Genomic DNA, 14269 nt, shown 5'->3' with positions numbered 1-14269 from the left:
CTACAGCAATCCCTTAGTCAGTTACCCGAAAAAAATCCATTTATCCAACTCTGTTTCCTGTTAGTTAGCCAATCCTTTATCTGTGCTAATATATCACCCTTAACACCATGAGTTCTTATCTTGTGCAGTAATCTTTTATGTGGCATCTTATCGGATGCCTTTTGGAGAAAATCTACTGGTTCTCCTTTATCCACCTTGCTTGTTATATCCTCAAAGAAATCTAATAAATTGGTCAAACACAATTTCCCTTTCAAAAATCATGTTGACTCTGCCTGATTGTATTAGGATTTTCTAATTGTCCTGCTACTACTCCTTGATAATGGATTCCATAATTTTCCCAATGGCAGATGTCAGACTAACTGACCTATAGTCTCCTACTTAAGACAGATACAAAATATTTGTTTAGTCTCTGCCATTTCTTTGTTCCCCGTTATTAATTTTCCAGTCTCACCCTGTAAGGTACAAATGCTCTCTGTTGCTACCCTTTTTCCTTTTTATATGCTTGTACAAGCTTTTATCATCTGTTTTTATATTTCTTCCTTATTCTCTCTCATACTCCAATTTCTCCCTCTTTATTATTTTTCATCCTTTGCTGATTTCTAAACTTTTCCCAGTCTTCTGACCTACCACTAATCTTTGCAGCATTGTACATCTTTACTTTCAATTTGATACCATCCTTGACTTCCTTGGTTACATTCAGATGGTGCATCCTTCCAATAGAATCTTTCATTCTCAGTGGAATATTTAGTTATTCTTTCATGGGATCTGGGCATCACTGGCGAGACCAGCATTTTTATTGCCCATTCCTATTTGTTTTTGAGAAGATGATGGTGAATCGCCTTCTTGAACCGCTGCAGTCCATGTTGTTTAGGTGCACCCACAGTAATGTTAGGGAGGGAGTTCCAGGATTTTGATCCAGTGACAGTGGAGAAACGGCGATATATTTTGAAGCCAGGATATTGAGTGGCTTGGAGGAGAACTTATGGATGATGGTGTTCCCATATGCCCGCTGCCCTTGTCTTTCCAGGTGGTAGAGGTCATGTGATTGGAAGGTACCATCAAAGGAGCTTTGGTGAACTGGTGCTGTGCATTTTGTAGATGGTACACACTGCTACCACTGTGCGTCTGTGGTGGAGGGAGTGGATGTTGGAAGTGGTGGATGGGGTGCCATGCCAATCAAGCAGGCTGCTTTGTCCTGCATGGTTTTGAGCTTGAGTGTCATTGGAGCTGCATTCATTCCAGGAAAGTGGATGGTATTCCATCACACCCCTGGCTTGTGCCTTGTATATGGTGAACAGGCTTTGAGGAGTCAGGAGGTAAGTTACTCGCCACAGAATTCCCAGCCTCTGACCTGCTCTGTTCAGCTTCTAGTCATTGGTAACCTCCAACCAAGATATTGGTAGTGGGGGATTCAGTGATGGTAATGTCATTGAATGTCAAGGGGCAATGGTTAGATTCTCTCTTATTGGAGATGGTCATTGCCTGGCACTTGTATGGCATAAATGTTATTTGCCACTTACCAGCCCAAGCCTGAATGTTTTCCAGGTCTTGCTGCATATGCACATGAATTACCTCAGTATCTTAGTAATCATGAATGGTGCTGAACCATCATCAGCAAGCATCCCCACTTCTGACCTTATGATGGAAGGAAGGTAATTGATGAAGCAGCTGAAGATGATCAGGCCTAGGACACTACCCTGAGAAACTCCTTCAGTGATGTCCTAGAACTGAGATGATTGACCTCCACAACCATAACTGTTTTCCTTAGTGCTAGGTATGACTCCAACCAGTGGAGCATTTTCCCACTGATTCCCATTAACATCAATTTTGCTAGGGCTCCTTGATGCCACACTCAGTCAAATGCTGCCTTGATGTCAAGGACAGTCACTCTCACTTCACTTCTTAAGTTCAGCTCTTTTGTCCATGTTTGGATCAAGGCTGTAATAAGGTCAGAAGCTGAGTGCCCCTGCCATAACCCAAACTCAGTGTCAGTGAGCAGGCTATTGCTGTGTAAGTGCTGCTTGTTAGTACTGTTGATGACCCCTTCCATCACTTCACTGATGATTGAGAGTAGACTGATGGGCAGGTAATTGGCCAGGTTGGATTTGTCCTGCTTTTTGTGCACAGGACATACCTGGGCAATTTACCACAAGTCAGGTAGATGCCAGTGTTGCAGCTGTTCTGGAAAAGCTTGGCTAGGGGCACGACAAGTTCTGGAGCACAAATCTTCAGTACTATTGTCGGAATTTTGTCATGGCCCTTTGCATTATCCAGTGCCCTCAGCAGTTTCTTGATATCACGTGGAGAGAATCAAATTGGATAAAGACTATCTTTTTTGAGAGTTATGAAATATCTTGTTAAATGTCTGCCATTGCTTTCTACTGTCTCACCTTTTTTCACATTCCATTTTAGCCAACTTTGTTTTCATACCCTTCTAACTGCTTTTATTTAAATTGAAGACACTCGTTTCAATCTTAAATTTCTCACCCTCAAACTGAATGTGAAATTCTATCATGTTATGATCACTCTTACTAGATGATACTTTACTATGAGGTCATTAATTAATCCTTTATTATTACACTTTACCAGCTCCAAAGTAAACTGTTTCCTGCTTGGTTTCAGAACTTGTTGTTCCAAGAAACTGTTCCAAATACACATTATTAATACATCCTCCAAGCTACCTTTGCCATGTTGATTTGTCCAATCAGTATGAAGATTAAAATCCCCTAAGATCATTGCAGTGCATTTCCTACAAACCCTGAGTTATTTCTTGATTTATACTCTAACCTATAGTGTAGCTACTATTTGGAGGCCTATAAACCATTCCCACCAGTGACTTCTTTCCTTTGCTATTTCTTATCTCCATCCAAACAGATTCTACATTTTCATCCTCTAAACCAAGATAATTTCTCACTACTGTGTTGAGCTCAGCCTTCATGAACAAAGCTATCCCCACCTCTTTTTCTTCCTGTTCTTCCAAGATATCAAATACTCTTGAATATTCAGGTCCCAGCCATGGCCTCTTTGCAACGATGTCTCTGTAATGGCTATCGAATCAATCTTATTTATTTTTATTTGTGCTATCAATTCGTCCATCTTGGTACAAATGCTGTGTGGATTCAGATAAGGAGCCTTTACCATTTCTCTTTACCATTTCCCCCTACTCTGACCTATTTTGCTGATGCCTTCTTATGTTTGTATGCTCTGACCCTTCCTGTTACCCTCTGGTTATCATTATCTGCATAGCTACTCTGCACTATTGCCTTGTCCTTTCTCTCCAACCTCCCACATCTCCCCTCATGTGAACCTGCACTCCACTCCCCCACTATTTAGTTTAAAGCCTTCTCTACAGTTCAGTTATATGATCGGCCAGTACACTGGTCCTAGCGCCATTCAGGTGAAAACCATCCCCAAGAGTTCTGGTTCTGGTTCCAAAATGGCAACGTTAATGTCAAATCTGTCAGTAAACCAGATATTAAAATGGGGGTGGGAGTGCAGGAAAGCATATTTTTTTAAAGTACACAGGGATTGTTTGGGCAAAATCAGGTCATGAAAAGTAAAACGCGAACAATTCTGGCATTTTTAATTGCTGTAAGCAATTATGATGTGTAAAAGACAGATTGAGTATCAGACCACAAGATTGAATCCTGTGCTGTGAATTTTTTTTCTCATGGGACGTGGGCATCACTGGCAAGGCCAGAATTTGTTGCCCATCCCTACTTGCCCTTGAACTGACTGGCTTGCTAGATCAGAGGGCAGTTAAGAGTCAACCACATTGCTGTGGGTCTGGAGTCAGGTGTAAGCCAGACCAGGCGGATTTCCTTCCCTAAAGGGCATTAGTGAACCAGAGGAATTTTTTTCGACAGTCTATGATATTTTTATGATCACCATGACTGAGACTAGCTTTCAATTCCAGGTTTATTATTTATTGAAAAAAAATTCAATTCCAGACTTTTTATTTATCGAATTTAAATTCCACCAGTTGTTGTGGTGGCGGGATTTGAATCCATCTCCTCAGAGAATTCACCTGGGTCTCCGGATTACTAGTCTGGTGACATTAACCACTATGCCAATTTTTTGGGAAGACCCTGCCAAACTTGGCTTCTTGTGGTCAGCTCCCTTTTCAACATAATGGGCTGTATTTTTATCCGGTGAAGGTGGAGGGTTCAGAGGTGGTCATGCTGGCAATTTCTCATCACCAGCTGGCATGCCTGCCTATTTGCAGTGAAGTTTCTGCTGGAGGGTGATGTCAACCTGCCCACTCTAATTGCCCTAATTAGGTTAGTTAACGTGCCTGCTGAGAGCACTCGTCATACAGCGTCTGGAATTTTCCAGATGGCAGAAAGGCCCCCCCACTTACCGCAGCTGAAGCCCAGCAGGTGGATGGGAGGCAGCCTCTAGGTGGCAGGCTGGCGGGGGCAATGACGCCTCCTTTAATTCCACTCCCCTCTCCTCTCCCTGCCCCAGCACCTTCCTCTCTCAGAATGACAGTCTGGCAGCAGCCGTGTCCACACATTATTTTTTAAAGTCTTCAGCCTCGCTGTCCTGCCTCCATCAGCGGCGTTCAGCTCTCCCAGTTTGGTTGCCAGCCACACCAAGCTCCGGGCACTCCGATTGGCTCTCCCGGCTGTGGAGCTTGCCCATCATCCTTGATTGGACGGGGGTCATGGTGGCGCCTACTTAATTGGCTGCCACCCTCAAAATTTTCTCCCTGGGTCCCGCAGCAGGCGTTTTTGGGTTCCAAACCCACATTTTGTCCTGACAGTGGTGTCAGGAACCAGGACCCAAAACTTGTGGAATGGGTGAGTCAAACTGAGGTGCAGTTCTACAGGCATTAGACAGTCATTAGACAGTTCATCTGACGCCTCACCCAATTGACTAAACATGAGCTCGGAGGATGTGTGCTGGCAGAGAGTTCAACTGATGGGAGGGATCACCTTTTCTAAGCCCAGTCTGTGCTCAGCTGATATCCATATGTGTAGATGATGATCAAGAGAATGAGCTCAGCCTTGTTTTCAAAGTCCAAGCCAATTGTAATGTGCCAGCCAAGACCAGCAACCTCATCACAGACTGCGGGTTAAACCTGAGAGCTTCCTATAGCTCAATCGAACCTCAAGTTTGCTCATGACCAGAGCAGCTGCTTATCTTACACAGCGAATGGTTAGGATCTGGAATGCACCGCCTGAGAGTGTGACGGAGGCAGGTTCAATCATGGTATTCAAAAGGGAATTATATAAGCACCTGAAGGGTAAAAAGGTGCAGGGCTATGGGGAAAGGCTGTGGTAGTGGGACTAGCTGAGTTGTACTTGCAGAGAGCCAGCACAGACATGACGGCCAAATGGTCTACTTCTGTACTGTAAACATTCTATGATTCTGTGTATATGTTTCTTTTTACAGGTAGAACCAAGACACCCTAAGCCACCTCCCAGAAAGAGAAGCGCCACAACTTGTAACAGTGAATCCATGTGATGTTGAGGAGCCATTGGACTACAGTCACCTGGATTTGACCTCTTGTTTTACTGTCCTGCCTTCACGAGCCAAACACCATGTGACACACTGGGAACCGCTAAGAAACCACTGGCTGGAAAGTGCTTCACGTTTTCTGCAGATGCCTTTAGCGGCTACCTATAAGTATAATCTGCATCAAAACATATTTTCTTTTCTTTGTTTGCTTTACATGAAGTGGTGAAACAAAATTCAGAGTGATGCTGAAATAATTGAAATGTTTGTATATCCAGCGCGTCTTCACTTTTGTGTAAGAACATTCCAGCACGTCCGTAGTACTCAACCATCAGAATTAGTTATTTTGCTTCAGAACAATCTTATAAAAAAAAAGTTCAAAATTTTGAACTATTATTTATGTAAACTGGGATATCTGCCCTACTGTACGCAGGTATATCCGTTATACTATACACAGGTATATCTGTCAGTATGTAGGCATGTATGCTATTCTGTTCACAGATATATCTATTACAATGCAGACAGGCATGTGTTATGCTGTGCAGAAGTGTATTTAATGTACTGTACATGTTTATATACGTTGCACTGTACACAGGTATGTATAATGAATTGTGTATGGTATACCTGACGTATTGTGCGCAGTATATCTGTTTCATTGTACACAGGTATATCTCTTGTACTGTATGCAGGTATATCTGTTGTATTTGTAGTTGGGTGTGTTTGTTGTATAAGTTGAAACTCATAAGCACATTGTGCACAAAGTTAAGACAGTAAAATTGACAAGGCTATCAGGATTATTTTTCTTTTGAGGAGAAGAAACGTTCTGTGACTCTTGCACTGTTGACGATGACAGAAGTTTTATTTTTGCACCAAAATACAAAGTGTAACTGCTTTTATGTTTACTTATGGAACAGTGAGACTTAACAAATATTCTGGGATTCCCTGTTCACTGCTGTGTAGTTTTCAGCACAACAGAGTCCATTCAGGAAGCAAAAGAGTCAACCTCCTCTCTGTGTTCCTCATAGCGTTTAGCCTATGTGGCATTTGCTAAGTGGCAGGCAGGATTCATATTTATTAAGAGGGTTACGTGCTCAAACACTGATTTTTATTTTGAGTTGGAGAGGAAGAAGTGAATTAATATCGGAACATCGGAGTAGGCCATTCGATCCCTTGAGCCTGTTCTATCACTCAGTGAGAGCACAGGTGATCTGTACCTCAACTCCATTTACCTGCCAATGCTCCATCTCTCAATCACAGTTTTGAAACTTAATGTACTCCTTCCTTTGAAAATCAAGATCTGAGCTGGTCAAGCTCGTGATTAAACTGTCAGTTTAGCTGAAGAGGCCCAGTGAGGACATTATTGCACAAACAATAAATTAATGGAATGATACAGGTCTATATCTTTTTTTTGTGTTGAATTTCTCATTTTTATCTGAATATTTAGGGTACTTTCAGTAGTTGCTTTCAAATCATAAAAAACACCACAACAGAACGCCCTGTTGGTCTCCAGTGGTGAAAATAATTGAGTGTGATTACAGAAATGTGGGTGAGCCAAATATAATTGTCCCACCATAACCATTTCTGTGTAATGGGACATTTCTGTGTAAAATTTTATGATGTTATAATATCGTAAGAGCCCCTGTGAAAAGTATCACTAGTGTCAATTGTGGTCTCAAGAAGATATGTTGATAGGAACTAGGAAAGAAATATCATTAGAATTACAGCCTAAAAATTGCATCAAACACAATTATGTACATATGTACATCATCTCTATATTAAACAGGCTAGTGTTTCTGTAAAATGGCAGACAAGGGAATTTGATATATGTATGACAGATGTTCCTTCCATTAATATCAGATAGCATATACCATTTACCATTAAATAAATAATTGTGGAAACTTCTTGACTACTTAAGAAAATATATTTTTCACTCCCTTCACTTAAACTTTTTCCCCTTCCTCTATGATATCCAATATTCTCTGAGCAGACATGGCCGAGGGGCAGTGTTCAGCTGTTGCTCAGCTGGTGTCACTTGCCTTTGAGTCACAAGGTTGTGGGTTCACATAACACACCAGGGATTTGAGCACAAAATCTAGGCTGACACCTCAGTGGAGTACTGAGGGAGTGCTGCACTGTTGGAGTTGCTGTTTTTTGGACAAGACCCAGATCGGGGTTTTATGGGGCAGTTGGTGATTCCGTCTACCAGCCGGAAAGTTGGGGGCAACTCTGCTTTGGCTGGTCGTGGAAGCACGAACTGCATTTTACAAGCAGCAGCGGCAATTAACTGCAGCCGAGATTCCCATCCCTTTGCCAACACTTTTCCATGTCCCAGTCAACTGGTCAGCAGTTCTTCACTCCCAGCGGTGCCACTGAGAGCAGTGACCACAGCTGGGATTGCAGCCAGACAGCAGCAGTATCCATGGAGAAGTCCCGGGGGCAGCCCTTCCCGCTGAGGAGCCCTCCAAGGACCCACAAGGTGCCCAATCAGGAGAGGTCCCCCTTCCAAGCCCACGAGGACCCTGGTGGTCTCCTCATTGTTGCAAAGTGCCCACTCATCACTGGTTAAAATATCAGTGGTGGTGGGAAGAGGCTCATAAATGGTCCTAATAATTGGCTGCCTGAAGCCCTAAATTCGCCGAAGGGTGGGAGGGCTGCCCAGCATTTTTCCCGCCACTGGCAAAACTCCAGCAGCAGCGGCAGGAAGGCCATGGACACGTCACCCTCTGGCTATCCCACTTGACTTTATGCTGCCCCCCACTTCCCTGCGCTCTCCAAGGGATCCTGTAAAATCCTGCCCTCGTCTCCCCACCCAAGGTGATTGTAAAAAATCCAATGATGCTATTTTGAAAAAGAGTGGTTGAATTTTCCATGGTGTCTCAGCCAATAATAACCATTCAAACCGCGTCACAAAAACAGATTATCAGATCACAATTATACTGCTGTTTGTAGAAACTGGCCGGGCACAAAATTGTTTGCTGCATTTGCTACACTCCCACATCTAAAATAATTAATTTGCTGTAAAGTGCTTTGGGTCAGGAAAGGTAGCATATAAATTCTATACTCAGGTCTTTGCTGTTTATCTGGCAGCTCTATAACTTCACAGGAAGTTTCTGGGTTAATCCATGCTCCATGACAGTTCCCATCATAACCTAGCTGACGACTGGAACTGGTGGTGGGGAGGGGCTGAGAGAACTGGCGGGCCCTCATGCTGTGCTTCAGGGCAGCAGTTCTTCACTGCAAAGCCTCAACAGGCCATCCATACTGCAAATTTCTGACGCTGGAGATGTCAGTGCAAATCGTAGGGAACAAAATGCGGCGACTGATCCACAAGTTACTTTCTCGGTTTATTTTGGTGCAAACCATTGTCCAGGCGTTTGAATCTAGAAGGGCCACATGACTCATGGATTTGTGTGTTGCGGAAGAAAGCGTATTTGAGAGCGTGCTTACAGTCTCGGAACGCCAGAGGCATGCATTAAACTGTAGCTGGCATACGGTATAGGGGATGTGTTCAGTTGATAGATCTTCCCTTTAATATGTAGGACTGGCCTGTTTGCTTGTGATTAATCGTGTGTACTTTAGTATTCCATTAGCTTGTTACTTCAGGAACTCACTATTGCCTCCTTGTTTAGCCTTAGGACATCTTCAGATGAGACGTTAAACTTACACCCTATCTGTCATCTCGGGTGGATGTATAAGTTCCCATCGCATGCTTTAGAAATAGATCAGGAGAGTTCTCTCTGATGTCCTAGCCAATAGTCATCCTTCATAACACCTGAAAACAAATTATTTGGCCTTTATCACATTAATGTTTGTGGAGCCTTGCAGTGTGCAAATTGGCTGCTACGTTTCCTACATTACAACAGTAGCACACTTCAAAAAAGCACTTCATTGGACCTCCAGAAAGGCACTATATAAACATAAGCTGTCATTTATTTTCCATGCTAAATTGGCAAATGCATCAAGTTTCTTAAAGTTACCCTGTTCTGAACGTAAGTTACTCCTTGCAGTTTATCAATTGTTTTCTTACCTACAAACATCAAGGGCATTTTTTTTTCCATCGTTGTAAAGTTGAACAGTACATTGGAAAGACAAATATATTAAAAACTAATTATATGGTATGTATGAGTTCCAATATTGCCTTTCTTTTCTAAATACTACGAAGCTTGGGTTTTCTGCAGTGTCCTTGTCAAATGGCTTTGTGTATACTAAAGTGCTGCTAACCCATTGTGTGTTAAGTAAGTTTTTCCAATTAATGCTACCAATATGATTGAACAATATTTCAAACATTTTGTGCCGTTAAGGGTGATATTACTTAAATACTACAAAAGAAGCAGCATGTTCCAAGCCAATTGCAATGCAGATCTATGTGGCAGCATTTGGGCTGTGTGTGGGGGTCTCTTAATAGCTAACCCAATATAGGGACTTTCTTAATAACTAACCTAATATTGTTCCTTTCTGAAAGTGTTCAGTTTAATTATGGTTTCCTCTTCTGTAACTTTCCACCCAATGTCATGGGGAGTGGCTGTTCAATAGTGATGGTACTTCCTTTGTAAATGTATTCTTAAACTGGTGAATATTAACATAAGTGTCAGGAAGTCTTACCTGTTTCTATTGGGCTAATTTAATGGTTCCTAAAATGTTTATTGCAGGACATGAGGTCTTTGTGCCCTCACCGGCCTGTGATTTAATTGGGGTCTGATTAGCACAGAAGCAGAAAACCTTGAAAAATAACTTTAGTTGGCCTTTGAAGCTGCATGCATGCATGCAAGTAGAGTTAGGTTTTGAAGGTAAAATGTGCAGAATGAACATGTATTTTAACTATAAATGTCATCAAATCTCATCTTTCATAAAGATCATTTCACACTAATGCAACCACAAAGTGTCTTACAGATCTTTTGCAAGGCTTGAACTCTGCCTGAATGAACTGGTTTGCTTAGTTTTAAATATACACAGTGGATTGATATTCCTAATATGACTTGGGGCCTCTTAGGGCCTAACTTCCCTTTCCCCAGTAGACCAGGGCTCTCAGTGGACATGCTGGGGCCTCAATTCCTCAGCGTCCCAAACCTGATGGTACCAGCAATGGTATGCCAGAATGGAGAGGCCTGAGGACCGACGTAAATTCATCCTCTGTCGTCATCAGTATTATAAATAATATAGTCAAAACTTTGAACAAACTCTATGAAGCGTATGAGGGAAGAGCAGGTAAGAACTACTGTTGATAACTCCAATGTAAATCAAACAATTGAACGGTCATGATGAGTCAAAAAGGCTTCTTAATGTTTCTAAATTTGTAAGCTTTATTCTAGGTGGAATGGAATTAATCTAGTCAATGATATGCTATATTTTAGAAACTCTGATTTAAATGTTATTGACGTCCTTCCATCTACAAGAGATGATGAACATGCAGCAAACAATTCATTTAGGTGTGGTATCTTCATTTGTTACATCTTTACTGATGGTTTGAAGGCCAATCCTTGAGAGGCAGGCTCTGCCACAAGTGGTGCGATGAAGCTGCCACCTGTTGTGGGTTGTTGTTTTCAGCTTTGGCACCTGTTGCCGAGTTGCTGTAGCCACTGGTCGGCATGGTTGTGCACACCAATTCACTAGAACTGTTGCCATTTCCCTGTTTCACCAGCTAGTGACTCTAAGGTGTGAAAGATAGTTGAAGTTTAGGACCTTCATATCACACTTGCAAACATCCTTGAAGAGGAGTCTTGGGCGCCTTACTGGTCGTCTGGCTCTGGCTACCTCCTCATAAAGAAGGTCATGTAACCATCTTCTGGCAATATTAATGGACGATACCATCAGACCAGGTAAAGATAACAGCTTTCCTTCCCTACAGGACATTAGGGAATAGTTGTGGTCTTATGACTGTTTCAAGGTCACTCTTACTGACACTGCTTTTTTATTTACTAGATTTAAAAAAAAAACTGAAATCAATTTCTCAACTTGCTAGGGTGGGATTTGAATTCATGTTCTGTGGATTACTAGTTCAGTAATACTACGTACATTAATAATTTAGATTAAACTGAAGACAAAATACTGAGTTCACTGACACTCAAGACTGTCTTCAGGGGGTTTTCTGTCAATGTGCAGCAACCACGTAGAGCTTTACAAGACATGAATCAATATGTTAAAGGACTAGATCTCGATGCCAGGCTAAATCCTGGCCATAATCCTGGCAAGGGGGCACAGATTCAAACTGAATGTTAGGGTAGGTGTCAGGAAGGTTGTTATAAAAATTGTGCTCAACACATAAAATGGGCTTTGAAATAGAGTAGTGCTGGCTTTTAGGATGAAGCTGGATGGTGTGATGGGAGGGACATAAGGATTTTCTCCTGAGTGGATGGGCTGAACAGATTTCCAAATCCTGATCAATTTGTGATCAAGCGGGAAATGGCCGAGGTTTCCTCATGATTCTGATTTCGTTTTTTTTGGATGTAAAGAATGATTTTCTACTTCGGATTCCAAGATGGCAAAATGAGACATAACTGTGCAATTTGCGGTCTGCTGTGTAAACCCGTTATTGTGCCACGGAGATTTGCCTGGAATTAAATGACAGCTGTACATAGTGTTTCAAAACACTCAGGGTGTTAAAGAGATTTAAGAAGTTTGTCAAGTTTTGTTGACTCATCGAGGCTTGGGCAGGTTCTTGGAAATCATAGTTTTATTTAAAATTCACAGTGTTCAAATCTCTTACTGGCCTTGTCCCTATCTCTGTAACCTCCTCCAGCTCTTCAGAGTCTCTAATGGCCTTGTCCCTATCTCTGTAACCTCCTCCAGCTCTTCAGAATCTCTAATTCTCTGACTCCAAACTTTTGGGCATTCTGTGTCCCCCCACAACCCACCCACCAACTCCCTTTGCCAATCATGGTGAGCATGCCTTCAGCCATGCCCTCTGCCTCTCCACCTCCCTCACACCCTCCTTAAAAAGTATAAATTCTCTCGTGGATCAGCATCCTTTTTTTTCCCTTTTCACTCCTGTGAAACACCTTGGGGCATTTTCCCTACATTAAAGGCGCAAAATAAATCCAAGTTCTGGTGACAAAATAGAAAACATCAGCACTTTCCTTCTATTGGAGTAGAATTATTTTCCCCACATTTTGTTTCTAGAAATGTGAATCTTATTACCTGGTTATTACCTGGAATGTATTGCCTGGGAGGGTGGCAAAAGCAGACTCAATAGAAGCTTTGAAAACAGAATTGGAAACATACTTGAAAAAGGAAAAAAATGCAGGGCTGTGAGGAAAGAGCAGGTGAGTGGGATTAATTGGGTAGCTCTTTCAAAGAGCTGGTGCAGACATGATAGGCAGAATGACCTCCTTTTGTACCAGAAAATTCTTTAAGGCACTTGACCTAGCCCAGTGACATGGCTGGAAACCAACCTTCACTAATGGCATATTGCCAAGTTTCTATTGATCCCATAAGACTCCTGTCAACCAGTTTGCTGTATAAACACAATATAGTTGTAACTAAAATTTATCTCCTATCATTTGAAACAGTAGGTGTGAATAGAATTTCTGAGGGATACCATTTCTTTGTGTGCTGGTATCATGATTATATTCTCAAACATTCTTCATGTAGTAGGCTGGATAATAAAAAAAAGCAAAAAAAAATTAATAGTTAGATAGGCTAGAAGCGATACACTGGTGTTAAGTGTTGAGCACACAACTATTAACTAATCTGATCTTGCACTGCAATAGTGGGCAACAGTCTGGATGTGTGCTGCCTTATCTCCCGAGTACAAAATCACTGTGCTAGCTTGTTCACATACAGACACATCGAATGCGAATGTAAAAAGAATTTCATGTTTTTGTAATAATTATATTGACTTAACTGTAATGCAGACTGTGCTATACGACACTGTGCATCTATACAAGAATGATGTACATGTCAAAATATGTACTTGTACTTTTCATTGGCATATATTTAAGATAATTTGTTTGCGAGATGCACTGGTTTTAATATCTTTAACAAACAATAGGCTAATGAGGATAGATGGTGACCGTCTTAATTTCTACTGTGTTGTTTTTTCTTTCTGGTTTGCAAAAATCTTTTTATTTCTTTAAAGTTGCAACAAATAACTGCAGATCTGGCAGGCCAGAGCACTTTACAGTTGTATTCATTCACATTTGTGTTCCCTGACTACAACAGTTAACTGTATATAGAGAATTTGTTGTTGCTGTTACACTGGTTGCATTCAGAGTGCTGCATGAATTAAAGGATTGTTGTCTTATATACATTTGTCACAGAATTCCTGCCATTGTAATAAAAGACTGAAAGATTATAACAGGAATGGCTGCAGTTTCTTGCTTTGGGAACACACACAAAAGACAATGCACAGCTGCTGTCTTTTAAAGCGCAGTTCATTAGATTTCTGCTTGTAAAGTTGAATAGACTGATACAATGTGTGTTCACATACTGCCTGGAATGACCATTTCAATGCCTACCTCAGTGTAGAGGCACCAAATAGAGGCAAGATACTTTCCCAAGGAAAGGGAGGGTGAAGCGAAAAGAATTTTTACAGGCTGCTCTTCACATTTCCTTATAGCTAACAACAACTTGAATTATATAGTGTCTTTAGGGACAAACTGGCATTTTATACATAATAAAATGTCCCAAAGCACTCCAGAGAAGCAAAAAAATTGACAACAAGCCAAAGGCAAAGCCGTTAGGAGAGGCAAACAAAAGCTTAGTCAAAGAAGTTTTAAGGAGGGTCTTAAAGGAGGAGAGGGAGATGTTTAAGGAGAAAATTCCAGACCTTGGGGCCTAGACTACTGAAGGCACAGTTGGTCATGGATTTTTA

The 14269-nt window shown here is 41.6% G+C and overlaps 1 protein-coding gene across 4 annotated transcripts in view; it reads left to right on the top strand.

Annotated features, from left to right (window-relative positions):
• Nucleotides 1-13750, top strand: part of reep1 (receptor accessory protein 1) — a 108935-nt gene extending 95185 nt beyond the window's left edge. For 2 of the 4 annotated variants that reach the window (XM_041185388.1, XM_041185399.1), the window contains one exon: nucleotides 5398-13750. In XM_041185388.1, the coding sequence (XP_041041322.1) occupies nucleotides 5398-5469 (72 nt within the window). In that variant the 3' untranslated portion in view covers nucleotides 5470-13750. The remainder of the gene's footprint in view (nucleotides 1-5397) is intronic. The other 2 variants (XM_041185409.1, XM_041185445.1) reach the window with 1 other exon arrangement.
• Nucleotides 13751-14269: the final 519 nt, after the last annotated feature.

Source organism: Carcharodon carcharias, chromosome 1 (genome assembly GCF_017639515.1).
Source record: "Carcharodon carcharias isolate sCarCar2 chromosome 1, sCarCar2.pri, whole genome shotgun sequence".
NCBI classification, from domain to species: domain Eukaryota; kingdom Metazoa; phylum Chordata; class Chondrichthyes; order Lamniformes; family Lamnidae; genus Carcharodon; species Carcharodon carcharias.
This window is presented reverse-complemented; position numbering and strand designations above follow the sequence as displayed.